Below are 15,755 nucleotides of genomic sequence, written 5' to 3'. Positions count from 1 at the left end.
CAAAGACAAAAGTAAGTACTTAGTTGAAATATATATTTGTTATTTTATGCTTTCTCTCATAAGAAATCATTAATATATATGAACAGAATACTTTGTATATAGCAAAAGTCCAATGAAAATTCATCCACGTATTTGTATTATCATTTCTGAGTTTATTCATGCAGATGTAACATTGTGGAAACATAAATTAAAGATCCCGTTAGCGTGATGTATTGCGCAAGCGCAAGATTGTAAAATCCAAAAAATCCAGGTGATTTCCGGGATTTTTTGAGGAATTTTCGTTGATTAATAATTAGCGAAGCTTAACTGAGAAAAAATGAAAACAAATTGGTAAACTTCAAGTACCAATGATGTTTAAAATATATAAAACAGAAGACAGTATTTTTCCGATTTCTCAGTATTTAAGATCAAAATTTCGAGTCTATTATTTTAATATAGTAGAATAGATTTAGAGAAGGATTGCTGGAATTGAGTATTGAGACAATTGCAACAAACCAATTGATAATGTCTATACTAATCGACTAAAGTTACTTAATATTGAAGTATATTGAATTATATTGAAACATAATGTTGCTAAGTAAGTCTACATAAACATGATGTATCTATGAACATACAGGTACGTATAAATATGATATTTAATGTAACACAACAGGTGAACCTTTTACTTTCAACAAAAAATTTCTGGACAAAGTAAAAATCTGAATATGTATTTCAGAGTAATAAAAAATGGTCAGTTCTTTCAACTTTGCCGCAAATACAAAGATACGGGTTGTTTAATTTTCTTTGAAACAAATGAAGATTAAGACCACTACATTCTAGTCTTAGTGTGGAGTGAAGAGATTAGCCTGTTCTGGTACCTAAATAAACATAATTTGGAATTTAAATCCTCTTGGTATGTAAGTATGTCTTAAAGCAATGTAATGAAGGATTTGATTGCACATTTTTGGGTCAAACGTTCCGTTATCTTGAAAATAATAAAGTAAAGCTTAGTCCTTGAATTGATTTCCCGCAGTGGGTGTGTTGTTCTTGTGTTGTAGTTATGACCTTGAGTTTTTTGAGACTGGGTAATGGTATACGTGTAAGTAATTAGGAGCCATATTGAGAAATGTTTGTGAAGTTGAATATGACGATTATTTTCCCTACGTTTCGATTATGGTTCCCATCCCGTTTCTTTATATAGCAGATGTCTGGTTGCCAGTCTATTCCTTCCCGTAACATAATATAGTTTTTGCAAAGATTTCCTATTAAGAATATAAATTGGCGTCTACGCAGCATACCAAGGCGCGAATAGGCTTTTTTTTTACCGTTTCATCAAAATGAAATTCCAAGACAAATTACTACTAAAAATAACTCTAAGGTGTTTATGGGTTTCTACTTCTTTCATTTGAACATTATTGCATATCAGTTAGGGGTGAAAGGATATCTTGACTTTATTAGATATGGTTATCATATCATGTTGATAACCGACCTTAAAAAAAATTCCGATCGGGTTCGGTATTTCTATCACAAATTTCTCCATTAAATCAATTTAAGTAGTTCATTAGAATTGATTGATGGTCCATAAATATATGCATGTACATCGCAACGTATTACAGGGTTCCGACTTCTATACATGTACTTTTACACATGCGTATTTACTAAAATACTTTTCTACTTCCCCAGGTAATAATTGTAAATAATTATTCTGGTTATTAGTCCCCTACCGGTTTCACCGGAGGGGACTATAGCTTTCCTCTGCGTCCGTCCGTCCGTCTGTCTGTCCCACTTCAGTTTTCCACGCTTTTTTTCTTTATGCGTTTGAGGAATAATATGAAATTTGCTGAACAGCTTCAAAATGTCAAACTACGGATCAAGTTTACACTTTTGTAACGTCTGGTTGACATATTTTCGAGAAAATTAATTTTTCATATTCATTTTTTTTAATGGTCGGGTTCGTTATCGGGTTCGGTGTGTACTGAATAAACGAGGAAAGTATGTAAACAGTAATAATATCGTGATTTACTTGTACCATTCCTTTTATTTTTTCTAATAAACAAATAAGTTCAATCTGTAAAATAGTGTCAAGTATTGTGTTGTAAATTTAATCGATGCGGTTTTTTGTATTATTACAATCGGGTTCGCTATCGGGTTAGTCTGTTGTCGTGTTGATTCAGGGAACAGAAGACGGTAAGAAATGATATTCTGCATTACAGTGCATTTTTTTCACAAATTTCTACCAGCAAATACTTAATGGACTTGGCGAAATTACTGGAGATAAAATAAAGAGTAATATTTAACCTATTTTTTATTTAATTTCTATATCAACTATGAAGTTTGAATTTCCTCTGTTCATTTATTTCTGATTAAAGTATAATATCACGTATATAATAGTTTTGAAATAGATGTATGCGTCGAAGCTTTCATAGAATTATACAAACCGGTAGGGGACGTGTATTACTTATGCAATACTCTCAGAATGCCTGTTTTTTTAAACTTTAATCAATTAATACCTGGGTGAAGTAGAAATTAAAATGCTCCCCGATAGGTTCTATAATTTTCGTACTGTTGATGGTGGAACGATGGTTATTGGTGCGCCTGCAAAGGTCTCCTGTTTATCCTACGTTTATTTCTGACAAAAGTTGCAATAAATCAGATAAATACAGGTGTCAATACGGCGAATACATCAAAGAAACCCCAAACTGAATCGTGTGGCAACTGTATCGATTGCAGCTATACCTTTCAAAAGCCTTAAAAAGGCAATAATGTATGTCTATTTGAGTTTTATTCGAACTATGTGTGACTAGTTACCCAAGAAATTACTTGGTAGTCTTCACTCAGAGACAGTACAGCTGAAAATCATGTGTTTTTTACTTCAGATTTACCCATTGTATCGTTAGAAAATAAGAAATAACGCTGATTGTGACAGTTGACACTACGTACATAAAAATTTCTTTTATATACCTAATTAATGTTTACGTAATAATGAGCTGCCGGATTTAAAGGTTGTACAAACCGGATTAATCTTGCATCGTTTATTTGTACCACGTGTATTTTGATTGACAGTAATTGGTACGTGCTGAAAACTATACGGTAATCATGGAATACAAGGTAAAAGGGACTCTTTAAACGGAACAAACCGGATTAATCTTGCATCGTTTATTTGTACCACGTGTATTTTGATTGACAGTAATTGGTACGTGCTGAAAACTATACGGTAATCATGGAATACAAGGTAAAAGGGACTCTCTAAACGGAACACATCATCGTTTCCTCAGTAGTTTATAAATGGTTTTAATTCTAAGTATGTATTTTGCGTTTTCTTTTTTTTTTAAATTCTATCACAGTAGTTGCTGCAAACTAAATTCATTTTGTTAGTGAGGTCCCTTGAGGGATTACTTGACATATTTAATTATGTTTATTCATGTTAAATTAAACTGAAATTAGCAAACCATCTACAATATAATTTATATACATGTATCGATGATATAAATTCATGACACCAGACTTCACTGAGAAACCGCTTGTTCATGCTACATAACATGTTTTTATTTTTTTTTTATTCCCATGCGCTTGCGTGACTATGAAGTAGAGGGAATTATCAATGTTTATGATTGTGTTGGGCGAAATAAAAATTCTATCGTTTTCCGTTTTAAACGGATTCATTTACTTTTTAACACCGGTATTTTTTTTAAAGTTCATCTACACATATGAGATATATATGGAAATCGTGTAAAATGCTATATTTGGTAAATCATTGATTTGTGCGTTACAGTCTCTCTGTAAGCGCACACTTGCAGATTTTAGAAAGGACTGGGATAACGCTCAGGGACGGTTGCAGCAAAGGTAAAAGACTTTCTCGTTTTACGGTATAGTTGATAGTAGAACAGCAGTGATATGATATAAAAACATATACTTTAAACTTTAAGTGTTCAAGAGTTTCAATTTTTTTTCTTTTGACCTATACGATTAAAATTATATAGAGCTGTCAATTTTAACTATACCACATAATATTTTTCTTACAGCAAAACATTATATAAATTAAGAGAACAATCAAAACAATGTTATTGCAAAACCCAGTACCCAGGCATGCAGTAGAAAAAATACATGTATATGTTTACACAGCCAAAGACGAAAATAAAGCAGGTGTCTATACTTACTCATTTCTTTCTTTGATTTTGTTGTTCAAGAAAAGCCTTTGTTGACCTTCCAGTGTTTCCTATTGAAAAAAGCAAAACATATCCCATAAGTCATAGACAAACCCTTTACAACTCATCAAAGCTGACATGAATTTATAAAAGCATTTATTCGCCATATTAGTTTCGATCGCTCCTCTACTGCCACTGGGGTATATATACCGGTTGAGAAAGTTACGGTCGGTTGCTTTCCGATCGAGGCATTCACGTTGCACGGACTTCTAAATGCATGAACTCGAAATGTAGTAAAATGTAGTAATAAAGAAAAAAGAAAACAACAGTCAATGAAATGTAATATTTATTTATTCTTTGAAAGGATGTCCAAAGTATCCGTATTATTTTGCACAGACAGTGCTGCCTTACTTCGCATGCACATCGAACTCGTGTGTCGTTCATAAAGAGTGCATAACGCCTGCATCCTCTTGAAAACCCCGGCGACACTACATCCAACACAGTAGCTAAATGATAGTAAATCCAAGAAAGAAACAACGTTTCCATCCGTTCCTACAAAAACGCCCCGTTTCTAAAATCTATGCGATAATTGACATTGCTCGATGTGCCACAGTGTGTGTTTTGCGCATGAGCGATGTAATACACAGGAAAACGGTCTACAATTATCGAGGAATTTTCGAAGTATCTGCGCCTGGAGTTCAGTCTGTCTTGTTTCGTCGTTTATTGGATATATCTTGCCAGTGCAGTAGTTGCCATATTATTTTTGTTTAAAACGCGTTTTTACAAGTCTCTTCGTCCAAGGTAACGTGTTCGGGTGTATGAAATTCCTGAATGCGGTGAAGCATAAAGAGTGCTTTCGGTCTTATTACTAAAACCGATTTGGTTTGACTTTTCCGATCGCGTCGCGTTCAACTTTTTCAGCTACGTCATACATAAACAATACCCGCACCTTAACCACAGTTTTTTTTATTGGTGGATTCAGCTTACCGCTGATTGGCTGCTGGTTAACTAAGACTAAATTATGCACGGACAGAACAACAACATATCAGAGAATGAAAAATTCACATGGGTACTCGTGACTGTCGAAATTGGGCTATTTTTCGAAAGTGTACACTTGTGATAAAACAATACATACGGTACATAACATATATAGCTGTAGCTCTGTGTATAAATTTTGGGTTAGAAAATATAAAGCTACAGTGCATACAATACTTACATGTACAAAAAAAACTTTACGGCAATTTGCCGCGTATAAAACTAACACTATTTTTTAAAAATATTTACATCATACCATACCACATTTTGTGAAAATAATACATTTAAATATTTCTTCATTTAGTTTACTACTGTTAATAATTGTAGCTTTACCCGCCCCAAACTTTCTCCTATTAAACAACCTTTAACCGTACGCGGAAAGCGGATCAAGAACTGTATTTTTTATGTATGTAAACAAACCAGTGTTCATGTATGGAGCGGGTAATCGGGGGTTCAGAGACAGGTAAAATAAAGAAATCTGCAGTAAATGGTTTGTGGATATTTTAGTATATATATATTTACACCGAAAGTGATAGGGCAACAGAAGAGAAACGAATCGGACACTTGCCTAATGAAGACGCACATGTACAAACCTCCTTGCACTCTCCACTTCCGTCTCGTTCTTTCACATCATCGTTCAATACTTTTATTGACTGTCGATTGCCGATCGAAAGGTGTAGAAATCGAGGAATTCATACCTATCACTTTGACTAGTAGGTAATACATGTGCATTATACATTTACGGTATTTACATGAAATGAACGCTTAGCACATGCAACTTTTAAATATTATATTTTTTATAACGCCGTACTCTGGACCGTAGCTTGAGGCTATGGTTTAACGCCCGTTTACACAGAGAGAGAGAGAGAGAGAGAGAGTTAGTTTAGCACAGAATTTAAACATACGGGATAGTCGATTTTGAATGAATAATATTGGGGGGAAATAAACTGTTTGAGAAATCCTTCAGCTCTGGCATTGCATAAGCGTATACTGATAACTCGGCCTAAAAATAGGAGTTAACCAATCATATAGTTTTCACACCGGCGGCGTGTATAATTTATGCATGACGTAGCTGACAGAAATGATCGTGACGCTATAGGAAAAGTCAAACCAAATCGGTTTTGATAATATATAGGGGGTGTGTAGCGATGACCAGAACAATAGAAATCGACAACTAATATGGCGGTAGTCAGAGATAAAAGGGAAATAATGCGTATTTATGAATTCATGTCAGCTTTAAGGTAAGGTTTGCGGTTGCAGGGAGATCACTCACAGTTTTTCATTGTGACGTAACACCAACTACCCTTTATGTCAACTATGACGAAAAAATGTATTTGACATCATAATTGATTTCATTTTTTTTTATTTCGCGAGGTTTTGGACTTTCATTGAAAAAATAACGGGGCACATTCATTTTATCAATTTCCACAAAAACGAAGTTCGCATCGTATGGTTTTGAATAGTGTTTTAGAAACATGAGATTGCATACATACTGAGATACGTTTTTTCCTGAAATCGGTGGGCTTGTAAAGGTTTGAAATAAGATGTTTTCGTTTACATAATAGTAGACCAAAATTAAGACTTTTGTTGCATATAATTCTATTTTTAAATAGTTCATTAGAAATTTTAAAAATGAATCATATTATAAATAGTGACATCATCTTCGAACATTTTAAGCATAAACAACCCCCATAATAGTCACATAAATTATATAAAAAATACATATTTTCACGTAATTATTTACATTTTATCAGCATGAAAATTTGAAATCATGAACTTTGACTTTTTGTAGTTAAAAAACAGGACCGGCAAAATCATTTAAATTTCATGAGAAAAAAGACTTTAGTAAACAAGTGTTTAAAAATTCGTTACCATTCTTGAGATATATGGAAAGGAACGTTTTAGGGGCCGGTCCCTTATATCCTTTTAGAGGCAGTTTAACAAAATTTTGGAGGTTATATATTGCATATTGCTAAGAACATTATTTGGAACAACTCTTCTGTACTGCATTTCAAATGTATTTCCTTTCTGAGATATGGGTGATCAAAAATTTGGACTTTTGGTCCCTTTTTCTTGATATCAAATGAAAAAGAATAATAATAATAGGTAATAGGGTAAAGAAACCGAACGAAAACAATAAGGTCTTTCGTTGGAAACGGAAACGGAAGACCCTAAAAAGTAAAGCAGAAGAGATTTTTAGCAAATCGTTCAAAAATAACAGTTTAACAAATCTACAGGTTCATGTTCACTATCAAGTTCTAATCAATTGACTTATACAAGATTACTGTTGCACTTTTTGATCATCAAAGTTTCAAAGGTTTAATTTTTAACTGCATTTTGTCGGGTTTGAAAATCTTCCTGTATTTTAAAAAAGTCTACATGTCCAGTGGATTCAGTAATCAAAATATACTGTTTGGCAATTTTTATCTTAAGATATATCAAGTGTTAAAGCTATCAGAGAAAACAATAAACGATTCTTGTATTTTCTATCAGTCCAAACTAACGTACGTAACGAGGCCGAGTACAGAACGAGCACGCACGCTTTCACACAGTGTTTCATTTGTATTGTGACGTCATCTTTTTGCTTTGTTGACGCTATAGCGTGATAGTTTCAACTGCAGATACTTAGAGCGAAATTTGTTGAAAATAGCTCGTTTGATGCGTAAAATTGATATTTTGGAATAAACATAATTGTTATATTCAGTAATATTATTTTCATGCATTGTAACGAAGTATATCATTGGTTCTTTTGACATCACGTGTCAAAGTATAAAAATGCAGATTGACCTGTACTTTCTAAAAATAAGCTTTAAAAACTCAGATTGACCTGTACTTTCTAAAAATAAGCTTTAAAAACTCAGATTGACCTGTACTTTCTAAATATAGAAATAATTTTGTTTTAATCTTGCCAATTCTTCTTTGGAAATTAATATAACGAATGTAGCCCTTTCACTCGGTCAATCCATAGATATATCGACTTCACAGAAAAGCATATCAACCTCGCACTTCGTGCTCGGTCGATATGCTTTTCTGTGAAGTCGATATATCCATGGATCGACCTCATGAAAGGGCTATATTTGTATAGTATATTCTCACTATATAACTCTATATAGACAAATAGTCAATAACTGTAATATTAGCTCGTCCGAAAAATATTAACCGGTCAATATTTTTTTGATATTGACCGGCTAGGAATAATATCTAGAGAACATTTCAAATAATCGCCTCTGATTTGTTGATTCGTAAACGATGACGTAAATAACTCTTCGCGACTCCAAAACAAGGTGGCGTCATAATAGACAGTCAGTCAAGGCAAGTAAACAACGGACGGGCAATGCGACGGTTTGCTATCATAACGGATATAAGGATTTGCGAATTACTGTGAAGTAAAATCAGGTAGAACATCTGTATTTTAATTCTTTCGGTCGGCGGAATATCACCAGTGACCGTTTGATGCTGAGGATATTTTGGAAATGAACTTTGCACAAAATTGAATTCGTGAATTCTTTGTTGAGCTGAGAAAATTACGGCGATCCGTTTTCAATTACTTTCTTAAATTTTGGTTTGTTTCTTCAAATAACAAAACAAATGTTGACTGTGTTTTCGGGCAACATTGATTATATTAGCCCCCTTGGGACGAAAATATTGCCCTCTGCCTCGCGTCGGGCAATATTTCGTCCCTCGAGGTCTAATATAATCAATGTTGCCCTCAACCCCAGTCAATATTTGTATAATGTCTCGAAGTATAAACTATATTTGGGCTCGGGTCGAAAACGTGAAGAGGGTTTAGCAAGCCTAGCTCTCTGTCACGTTTTCTTAACCCATCTAAATATACCTTAATTCATATATTTCAAAACAGTAACCATGTATTTTATATTAATGACCCTTAATATGTGATGTTATATATTTATTTATTACTTAAATATGTCTGACTGTTTTAATAATACTATGAAGATCACCATTTTTGTCTTTGTCAAATAAAAAATAGCCATTATCTGACAAACTGGGAAATTGGGCATACAAAAACAACTTTGATAAGACCCCAGGAACAAACCAGGAGGTAAAAAGCCTTCTTTATTTGACCATTTGATGCTTTTAAGCAATAACTTTAATATGTAGAACAGAAAAAGAAATCCCTAGGGCCTGCAGAAGTTTAACAAAATGTAAAAAAAATTAACAAACTTTGATATGACCCCTTAAACAAACGGTGTGGTAAATGTCTTATTTTTTATCTTAAAATAATAATTATATCAGTAGAAATTCATGTGAAAAATTTCATTCAAAAATCTACGGCAGAACGAATTAGACCCGGCCTCGTTAATATAAAACACAGATATTGAGAGAGAGAGAGAGAGAGAGAGAGAGAGAGAGAGAGAGAGAGAATGGTTATAATAATGAAAGTGTTCTTAAGCTGTCAAAAATCATGTTTCGGCAGAGTATTCACTTTAGCTTTTAGATAAAGTTGCATGTTTGTCCTTTATTCAAATGGGTCATAGCCAAGAGAAGGTGTTAATTAGTACCTTTTAAAACAACTGATTGTTTTCATATTAAAATTATCCTGACTGCCGTTGGCACATACTTCAAAGTAAAGAATTAATTGAATACCCTCTTATACACTGCCGTCGGAAGCAAATAAAAAGTGGGGGGGGGGGGGGGGCTGCGAGAATGTTCTTTCCACTTTAAAAAATGTTGAATATGAGCTGATATTGCTATAATGATATTGACAAATTAAAAATGGGTTTTTATGGTTATTTTTAGTCTGCATTAGCCAACTAAATTCGACTATTCTGATACAAGAAATATATCGCTTTTGTTTTTACCCAAGTTTGAGAACGATGTGTTTATGTAGTTTAACCCACCAACATTCCCATCTAACCTCCAAATATGTTAAACTTTGTACTTCAAAAAGTCATGATATACTGTGCCAATATAAAAAAAAAACCATGGTTATGTTTACATCGTGTTCATCAAGGTTTTCAGTAATTATGCAGAACTTTGTATATGCCACCTAAATGTTTACATGTTAATACTAAGGAGGATAACTCTGCCAATGTTGTTTATTTTTGTATATTTTAACTAATAAGAGAGATCCCACAGTACCTGTTCAATAATTTATTTTATTATTATTTTATTAAGTTTAAGTATTAATATTGACTAAAATTGTCGGGGATATCCCTACTTTAATGTAGTTTATTTGTGAAAGGTTTTGATTCGTCATTCGTCAATGTCTATTTAGTTGTTTACGGTGAAAAATAAACAAGCTGAAGTTCATTTATAGAATAAAAATTTGAATTGAATCGTCTTTATTGGTAATCGTTAAGATTAATGGATTGGCGTTAAAAGTATGTATCCATGTCAGCTCTTCCAGCAAAGTAATTCATTTATAGAAAATTGGATAAAAAAATGTCATCAATTTACCCGCATAATTTCTAAAATCCAAAGAAAAGTTTACCAACAAACAATATTTCCATTGTTGCTCGTTTGAACATATATCTATTGTGATAATTGCAGGAAAAAAATAAAGGTGAGTGAGCAGATTGTCTATTTTTTTAAGTGTCCTACGGCTTATATAATTAACAAAGTTCAGAAGCTCATTGAGGTCTGTAGCAACCTCTAATGATAAACCGTCCACTAATGATATAATGTTGCATTAGTAGTTAGGATGTTGACCATTAATGATATAATTTTATCATTAACGAACAACCAAACCGTCTGCTAATGATATAATTTCAGATTAATATCATTAGCGGTCAAAAATCGTAACCTCTAATGATATGGCAAAAAATGTGAAATAAGTACTACCTTGACCACTAATGATATACACTTGCACACATTTTCAAGAGTGATACCTTTAATGATATAATATGATATAACATAAATATACCTGCGCTCTATACTTACCAAGGCAAAATATCAAGGAAAAATTAACGACATTTACATTTGCAAACAACGTCTGCTTAAGTGACGTCATAGATAGATCAACAGGTCATGGACAATGGTGACTATCGCTGAGTCTAATATGTTAGATAACCTCTGTACAATGTTGGAGAAAGATTTGATTTTGATACGATACTACATAAAAATTGGTTAAATTAAGGGGGGGGGCTATTTGATCATATATATATAGTCCTTTATTGTAATATACACCAGTCTGACATTGCCCCAGACATTTTGCCGTTTTACTTGAAATGAGTTGCATACAGACAAAATTCATACATACAATTTATGACTTATTTTGTTTACTTCAAAATCCAAATTGATCATCATTAAACAAAAATGAGTTGTGCTAGATATTTTTGGTAGAGAACATTTTTGAAGAAAAGCAATTTTACGATATTATAATATTATTTTAAAACTTTTGGGATTTCATTACATGTAACATAAAAAGGTCCAATTGATAAGACTATTTGCTAAAGTGGTCTGTAGTACAACTGGATCACTAATCTGTTGTTAAGTTGAAAATGTGGGTTTTTTATTTATAGATTAGAACAACAAAGAATATCAATTAAAGTTGGTTGAATTAAAACTACTTAAACAATAGTGATCATGTCCGTGTAACAAAGAAAATTGACCCGGGATAAAATTATATTATTAGTGGTCAACTTCCTGATCACTAATGCAACATTATATCATTAGTGGACAGTGCATATTAGAGGTTGCTACAGAGGTCAGTTCAGTAGAAAAATTAACGAATATTATTTATATTTGCTGCACACAATTACTTAAAATAAATCTCTTTAAAAATTCAGACCCTCTATGGGGACGTTCTGATCGTCTTTAATGATATTGTTTAACGTTCTTCATTCCTTCATTTGCTATATTCATAACGCCATTTTCACTATAAATACGTAACGTTGTTTATTTCTTAAATGTACTTGAGTGTTTTATTGGGTGCTGCGTTCGCCACCGAAGCGGTCGCACCGTAAAACATATCATTTGTCATTAAAAATGCATTTTCAAATACACAATTTACAGATATTTAATTAAATACTTACTTTCACCTGCTGGATAAATGCGTATTTAGATACAAAAAAAAATCATTATCAATACTAATTTCAATATCACACTCATATTCCATTAAGACATACCTTATGTCAGATAAGTCAATTAACCATACCATGTGACCGGTATATTTCGCTGCAGAAAAGCTGATCACGTGTCGTGAACAGCTATCACACCAATGATATACACTACGGCCAACGCGGTTTGCGTATTTACCGCGAGTCCTCGTGGTGTGAAATTGATCGCGGTTTAGCACAGGTAACTCAGGTAAAACCGCGCATCCTCGCGGTACAGCTTCTCACCTTGGCCACACCGTCGCGGTACTGTGAAACCAGTCCCAGGTGAAAACTATTCTTGTTTTTTTAACGCGAGTTACCTCCCCCAATTTCTTCTCATACGGGAAATTTATATGATTGAGAGAATTAATGAATATTATTTCATATTCCTTTATTTTATAAAAGGACTTGTTTGTTACAATTTATTATTATTCAATAAAAAGTGGGAGAAATAAAAGGAAGGTGTAATTATGCTAATACAGAATTTTGTATACTAATAGTATACAAGTCTATTTTGTATACTCGATGGCGTTACATTTAAATAAATCTTGGCACATTCATCGCTGACAATTCTTGGTTATCAATGAATTTGATTGATAATTATATACCCGGTAATAAACGCTTCACCAAAATATCTTATTTCGCCTCGAAAAAGGGATACTAATTAGCGTTTCATTTACAATCTTTCATATTTAATTCTTACCTTTAAAACATACCTTACACTTGGTCATTTCTCTTAAATACATTTAAAGAACTCATTTTATGAATAACGAAATACATGTAGACATAAAATGTTTTAAAGTGCACTCGCTTATCACCGCTGCGACCCGAGTTCTATCCCCGTGATCGACATTAGTTGAATAGATATGCTGGTTGCCCGCTTGGATACGTGGGTTTTCTCCGGGCACTCCGGCTTTCTCCCATATCGATGACCCACTCGCGCTAACATCCGTGCCAACGAAAGATATTAATATAAGTTGTATAACTTGTTTATCAAACGTTTTAAAATAAAAAAAGGTTCAATCAGTTTACGAGAATGCTTATGTTAAAATCGTGTCTATTTAAAAATTGACTTTCCTATACGATCTAGCAAAAGTATGATGTTCAGTGGGTCGCCCAATATTTATGTTTGTCATTCAAAACCCGGGATTTAAAAATATGAATGATCATTTATTCTGGGGTATCCATCACCTGTTAAAATTTCGCAGTGTCAGTTGACCAACAGAGGAAGGTGAATTGCGTAACATTACGTATACAGTATGTGTATATAGACTTTTGGTGGTTGCCGTCAGGGTGGGTGACCTGCAGCAATTAGTGTGACTTGGGGTCCGCTAAATAGAAGTATATAGTCCGTTCTTTTAAACAGAAAAATTTTCTTGATAGAATAATTTAATTTCAAACAAATGAAAATTTGTTTTTAAATTTAAGGAAATTATTCTGCGTATTCATAACACAGTGTTTACAAAATACATCCATAAAATTACCTTTCAATGTTATACTTTATACTCGTTTGAAATACAATTAACGAACAGACTATAATCAGGGTTAATCAGGAATAGAGAGAGTAATTGAGAACACAGCTAAAGTAAATTTTATATACGCATCTAGTATTTGTACTTTTTAAAATGGTAAAAATGTGATTGTTTGAATGAATCAAATGGGAATCATGTGAACAAAGATGTGTGTTTGTGTGCATAAGTAAAAAAAAAACTTCTTTACGCGATATGTGGTATATTATTTATTTCTTTAGCCATGTTAAAGTTAAGAAAGTTTTAATTTTCAATTTTCTTAGAACTTTATATATTTTGATTTGGGGGGGGGGGGGAAAGAGAGAGAGAGAGAGAGAGAGTTGTCTCAACAATCGATAAGATTTCTCACGGCACGCGGTCAGAGCACGGGTGCTGTCACAGACAGGAAGTGTTATGTAATAGTTATACACAGCCGTAAACACAGGGATAGATTTTCTATAAATTGGGCCGTGCTTGTGATTTTCTATATACCTGTCTGAATCAGGCAATATTTTATCTTCTTGCAGTAACTGGTAAAGATAGAAGGCGCGTATGATCAGGGACTTTTATGTATATACATGTACGTCCCTGGTATGATATTTCTTGAAACGCCCGTTACGGAAACATGTGCTATTATCTGCATTTCAATCAGAGTGCCGTTACGGCTACATGTACTACTTTAGCAGTTCACATAAAACATGTAAAATATTAGTTATTTGAAATGAGAGAGAGCACGGGTGCTGCCATGGTCAGGAAGTGTTATGTAATAGTTACACACCCATAAACACAGGGATGACTGATTGTCAATGTACCTGTCTGAATTATGCATTATTTTGCTGGAAGTGAGTCCCCGGTCCATATCCTCCACCCCCCAATATTACCAAATAAATCTACTCTCTTGATCTCTCAAAACCCTTGATCCATCGAAGTCAGACTGCAGTCCCGTTATTCGTAATCTGTTGTTCTTTTACACTGAATGAAATCGGCACAGGATTTTTATTTAGCGTAAATAATTGACCAGGTTCGTAGCATAGGCCCCCTCCCATTGGACCCCTGATGCTACGTGCCTACATGGGTATCACATATTGATAGCTTTGCGTCTGTTTGTTGTCACGAGTCCCAATGCATAAAAGGTATTAATTAACAAAGACATGCATATGAGTCCTAAATCTGACAATATCAATTGTTAGTGTGGTTAGTAATTTTCAGTGCTTTATATATTCAGAATACTGGTTTAGTATATATAATTATACTAGATCCGACACTTTAAAATGTCTAGTGTTGTTGATTTTATTGAACGATATATATACATCCTTTTACCCCCTCTTTTATCATTTCATTGTGTCACCCATCGAGTACTTTTTCCTCTGTTTTTTTTTTAATAATAACCCTATTATGTTTCAACAAACAGGACCGAAATCCACACGATCCAGAAGCGTGTTTAGTAGAGCGAGTGCTTGCCAAAAATTGTGTAGCAGTAAAGGGAATTTAAAAAACGGTCGAAATACATATTCATTATACAGTCATATTTGCCCCCCCCCCCCCCAAAAAAAAAACAAAACAACAACAACAAACAAACAAAAACAAAACAAAATCCTCAACCCCTGTCAAATGGGCAGTAAGTTTCACAATTTAAGACAAACACGAAATTATGTACATTATAACAGTTAATAGCCTACATGTACGTCTGTAAAAATAAGGAAGAAAATACTATACTATTTTAAATAATTTCACTGCGGTAATATCGGCTCTACCCAGGGGCCTGGTCCTTGACCCTGGTCAATATTTTCAAATATTTGGTAGAGGGCTTCAAGTACATCATAACAATAGATTCAGTTTATCTGTTCCTGCTGCAGAAATAGAAGATTTCGTCTATATAGTCTTATTTGCCTGCAATCTAGGGCCTGAAACCCCGACCCACTGATAATGAATTTCCCAATTTTGGTAGAAGGCTTAATGGGCATCATAACCATACATCTAGTTGGTTTTTTTTTTAAAAAAATTGTGGGAATAGAGAAGACTTTTGAATA

General features: G+C 33.6%; 1 protein-coding gene across 3 annotated transcripts in view; it reads right to left on the bottom strand.

Moving 5' to 3' along the window:
- LOC117690632 (uncharacterized) overlaps positions 1 to 15,755 on the bottom strand; it is a 55,004-nt gene that overhangs the window by 36,411 nt on the left and 2,838 nt on the right. For all 3 annotated transcript variants that reach the window (XM_034475063.2, XM_066071705.1, XM_034475062.2), the window contains exon 2: positions 4,137 to 4,195. In XM_034475063.2, the coding sequence (XP_034330954.2) occupies positions 4,137 to 4,140 (4 nt within the window). In that variant the 5' untranslated portion in view covers positions 4,141 to 4,195. The remainder of the gene's footprint in view (positions 1 to 4,136; positions 4,196 to 15,755) is intronic.

This window comes from Magallana gigas, chromosome 9 (genome assembly GCF_963853765.1).
Source record: "Magallana gigas chromosome 9, xbMagGiga1.1, whole genome shotgun sequence".
Taxonomy (NCBI): Eukaryota; Metazoa; Mollusca; class Bivalvia; order Ostreida; family Ostreidae; genus Magallana; species Magallana gigas.
Note: the sequence above shows the minus strand (reverse complement) of the source record. Positions and strands in the feature narration are given on the sequence as shown.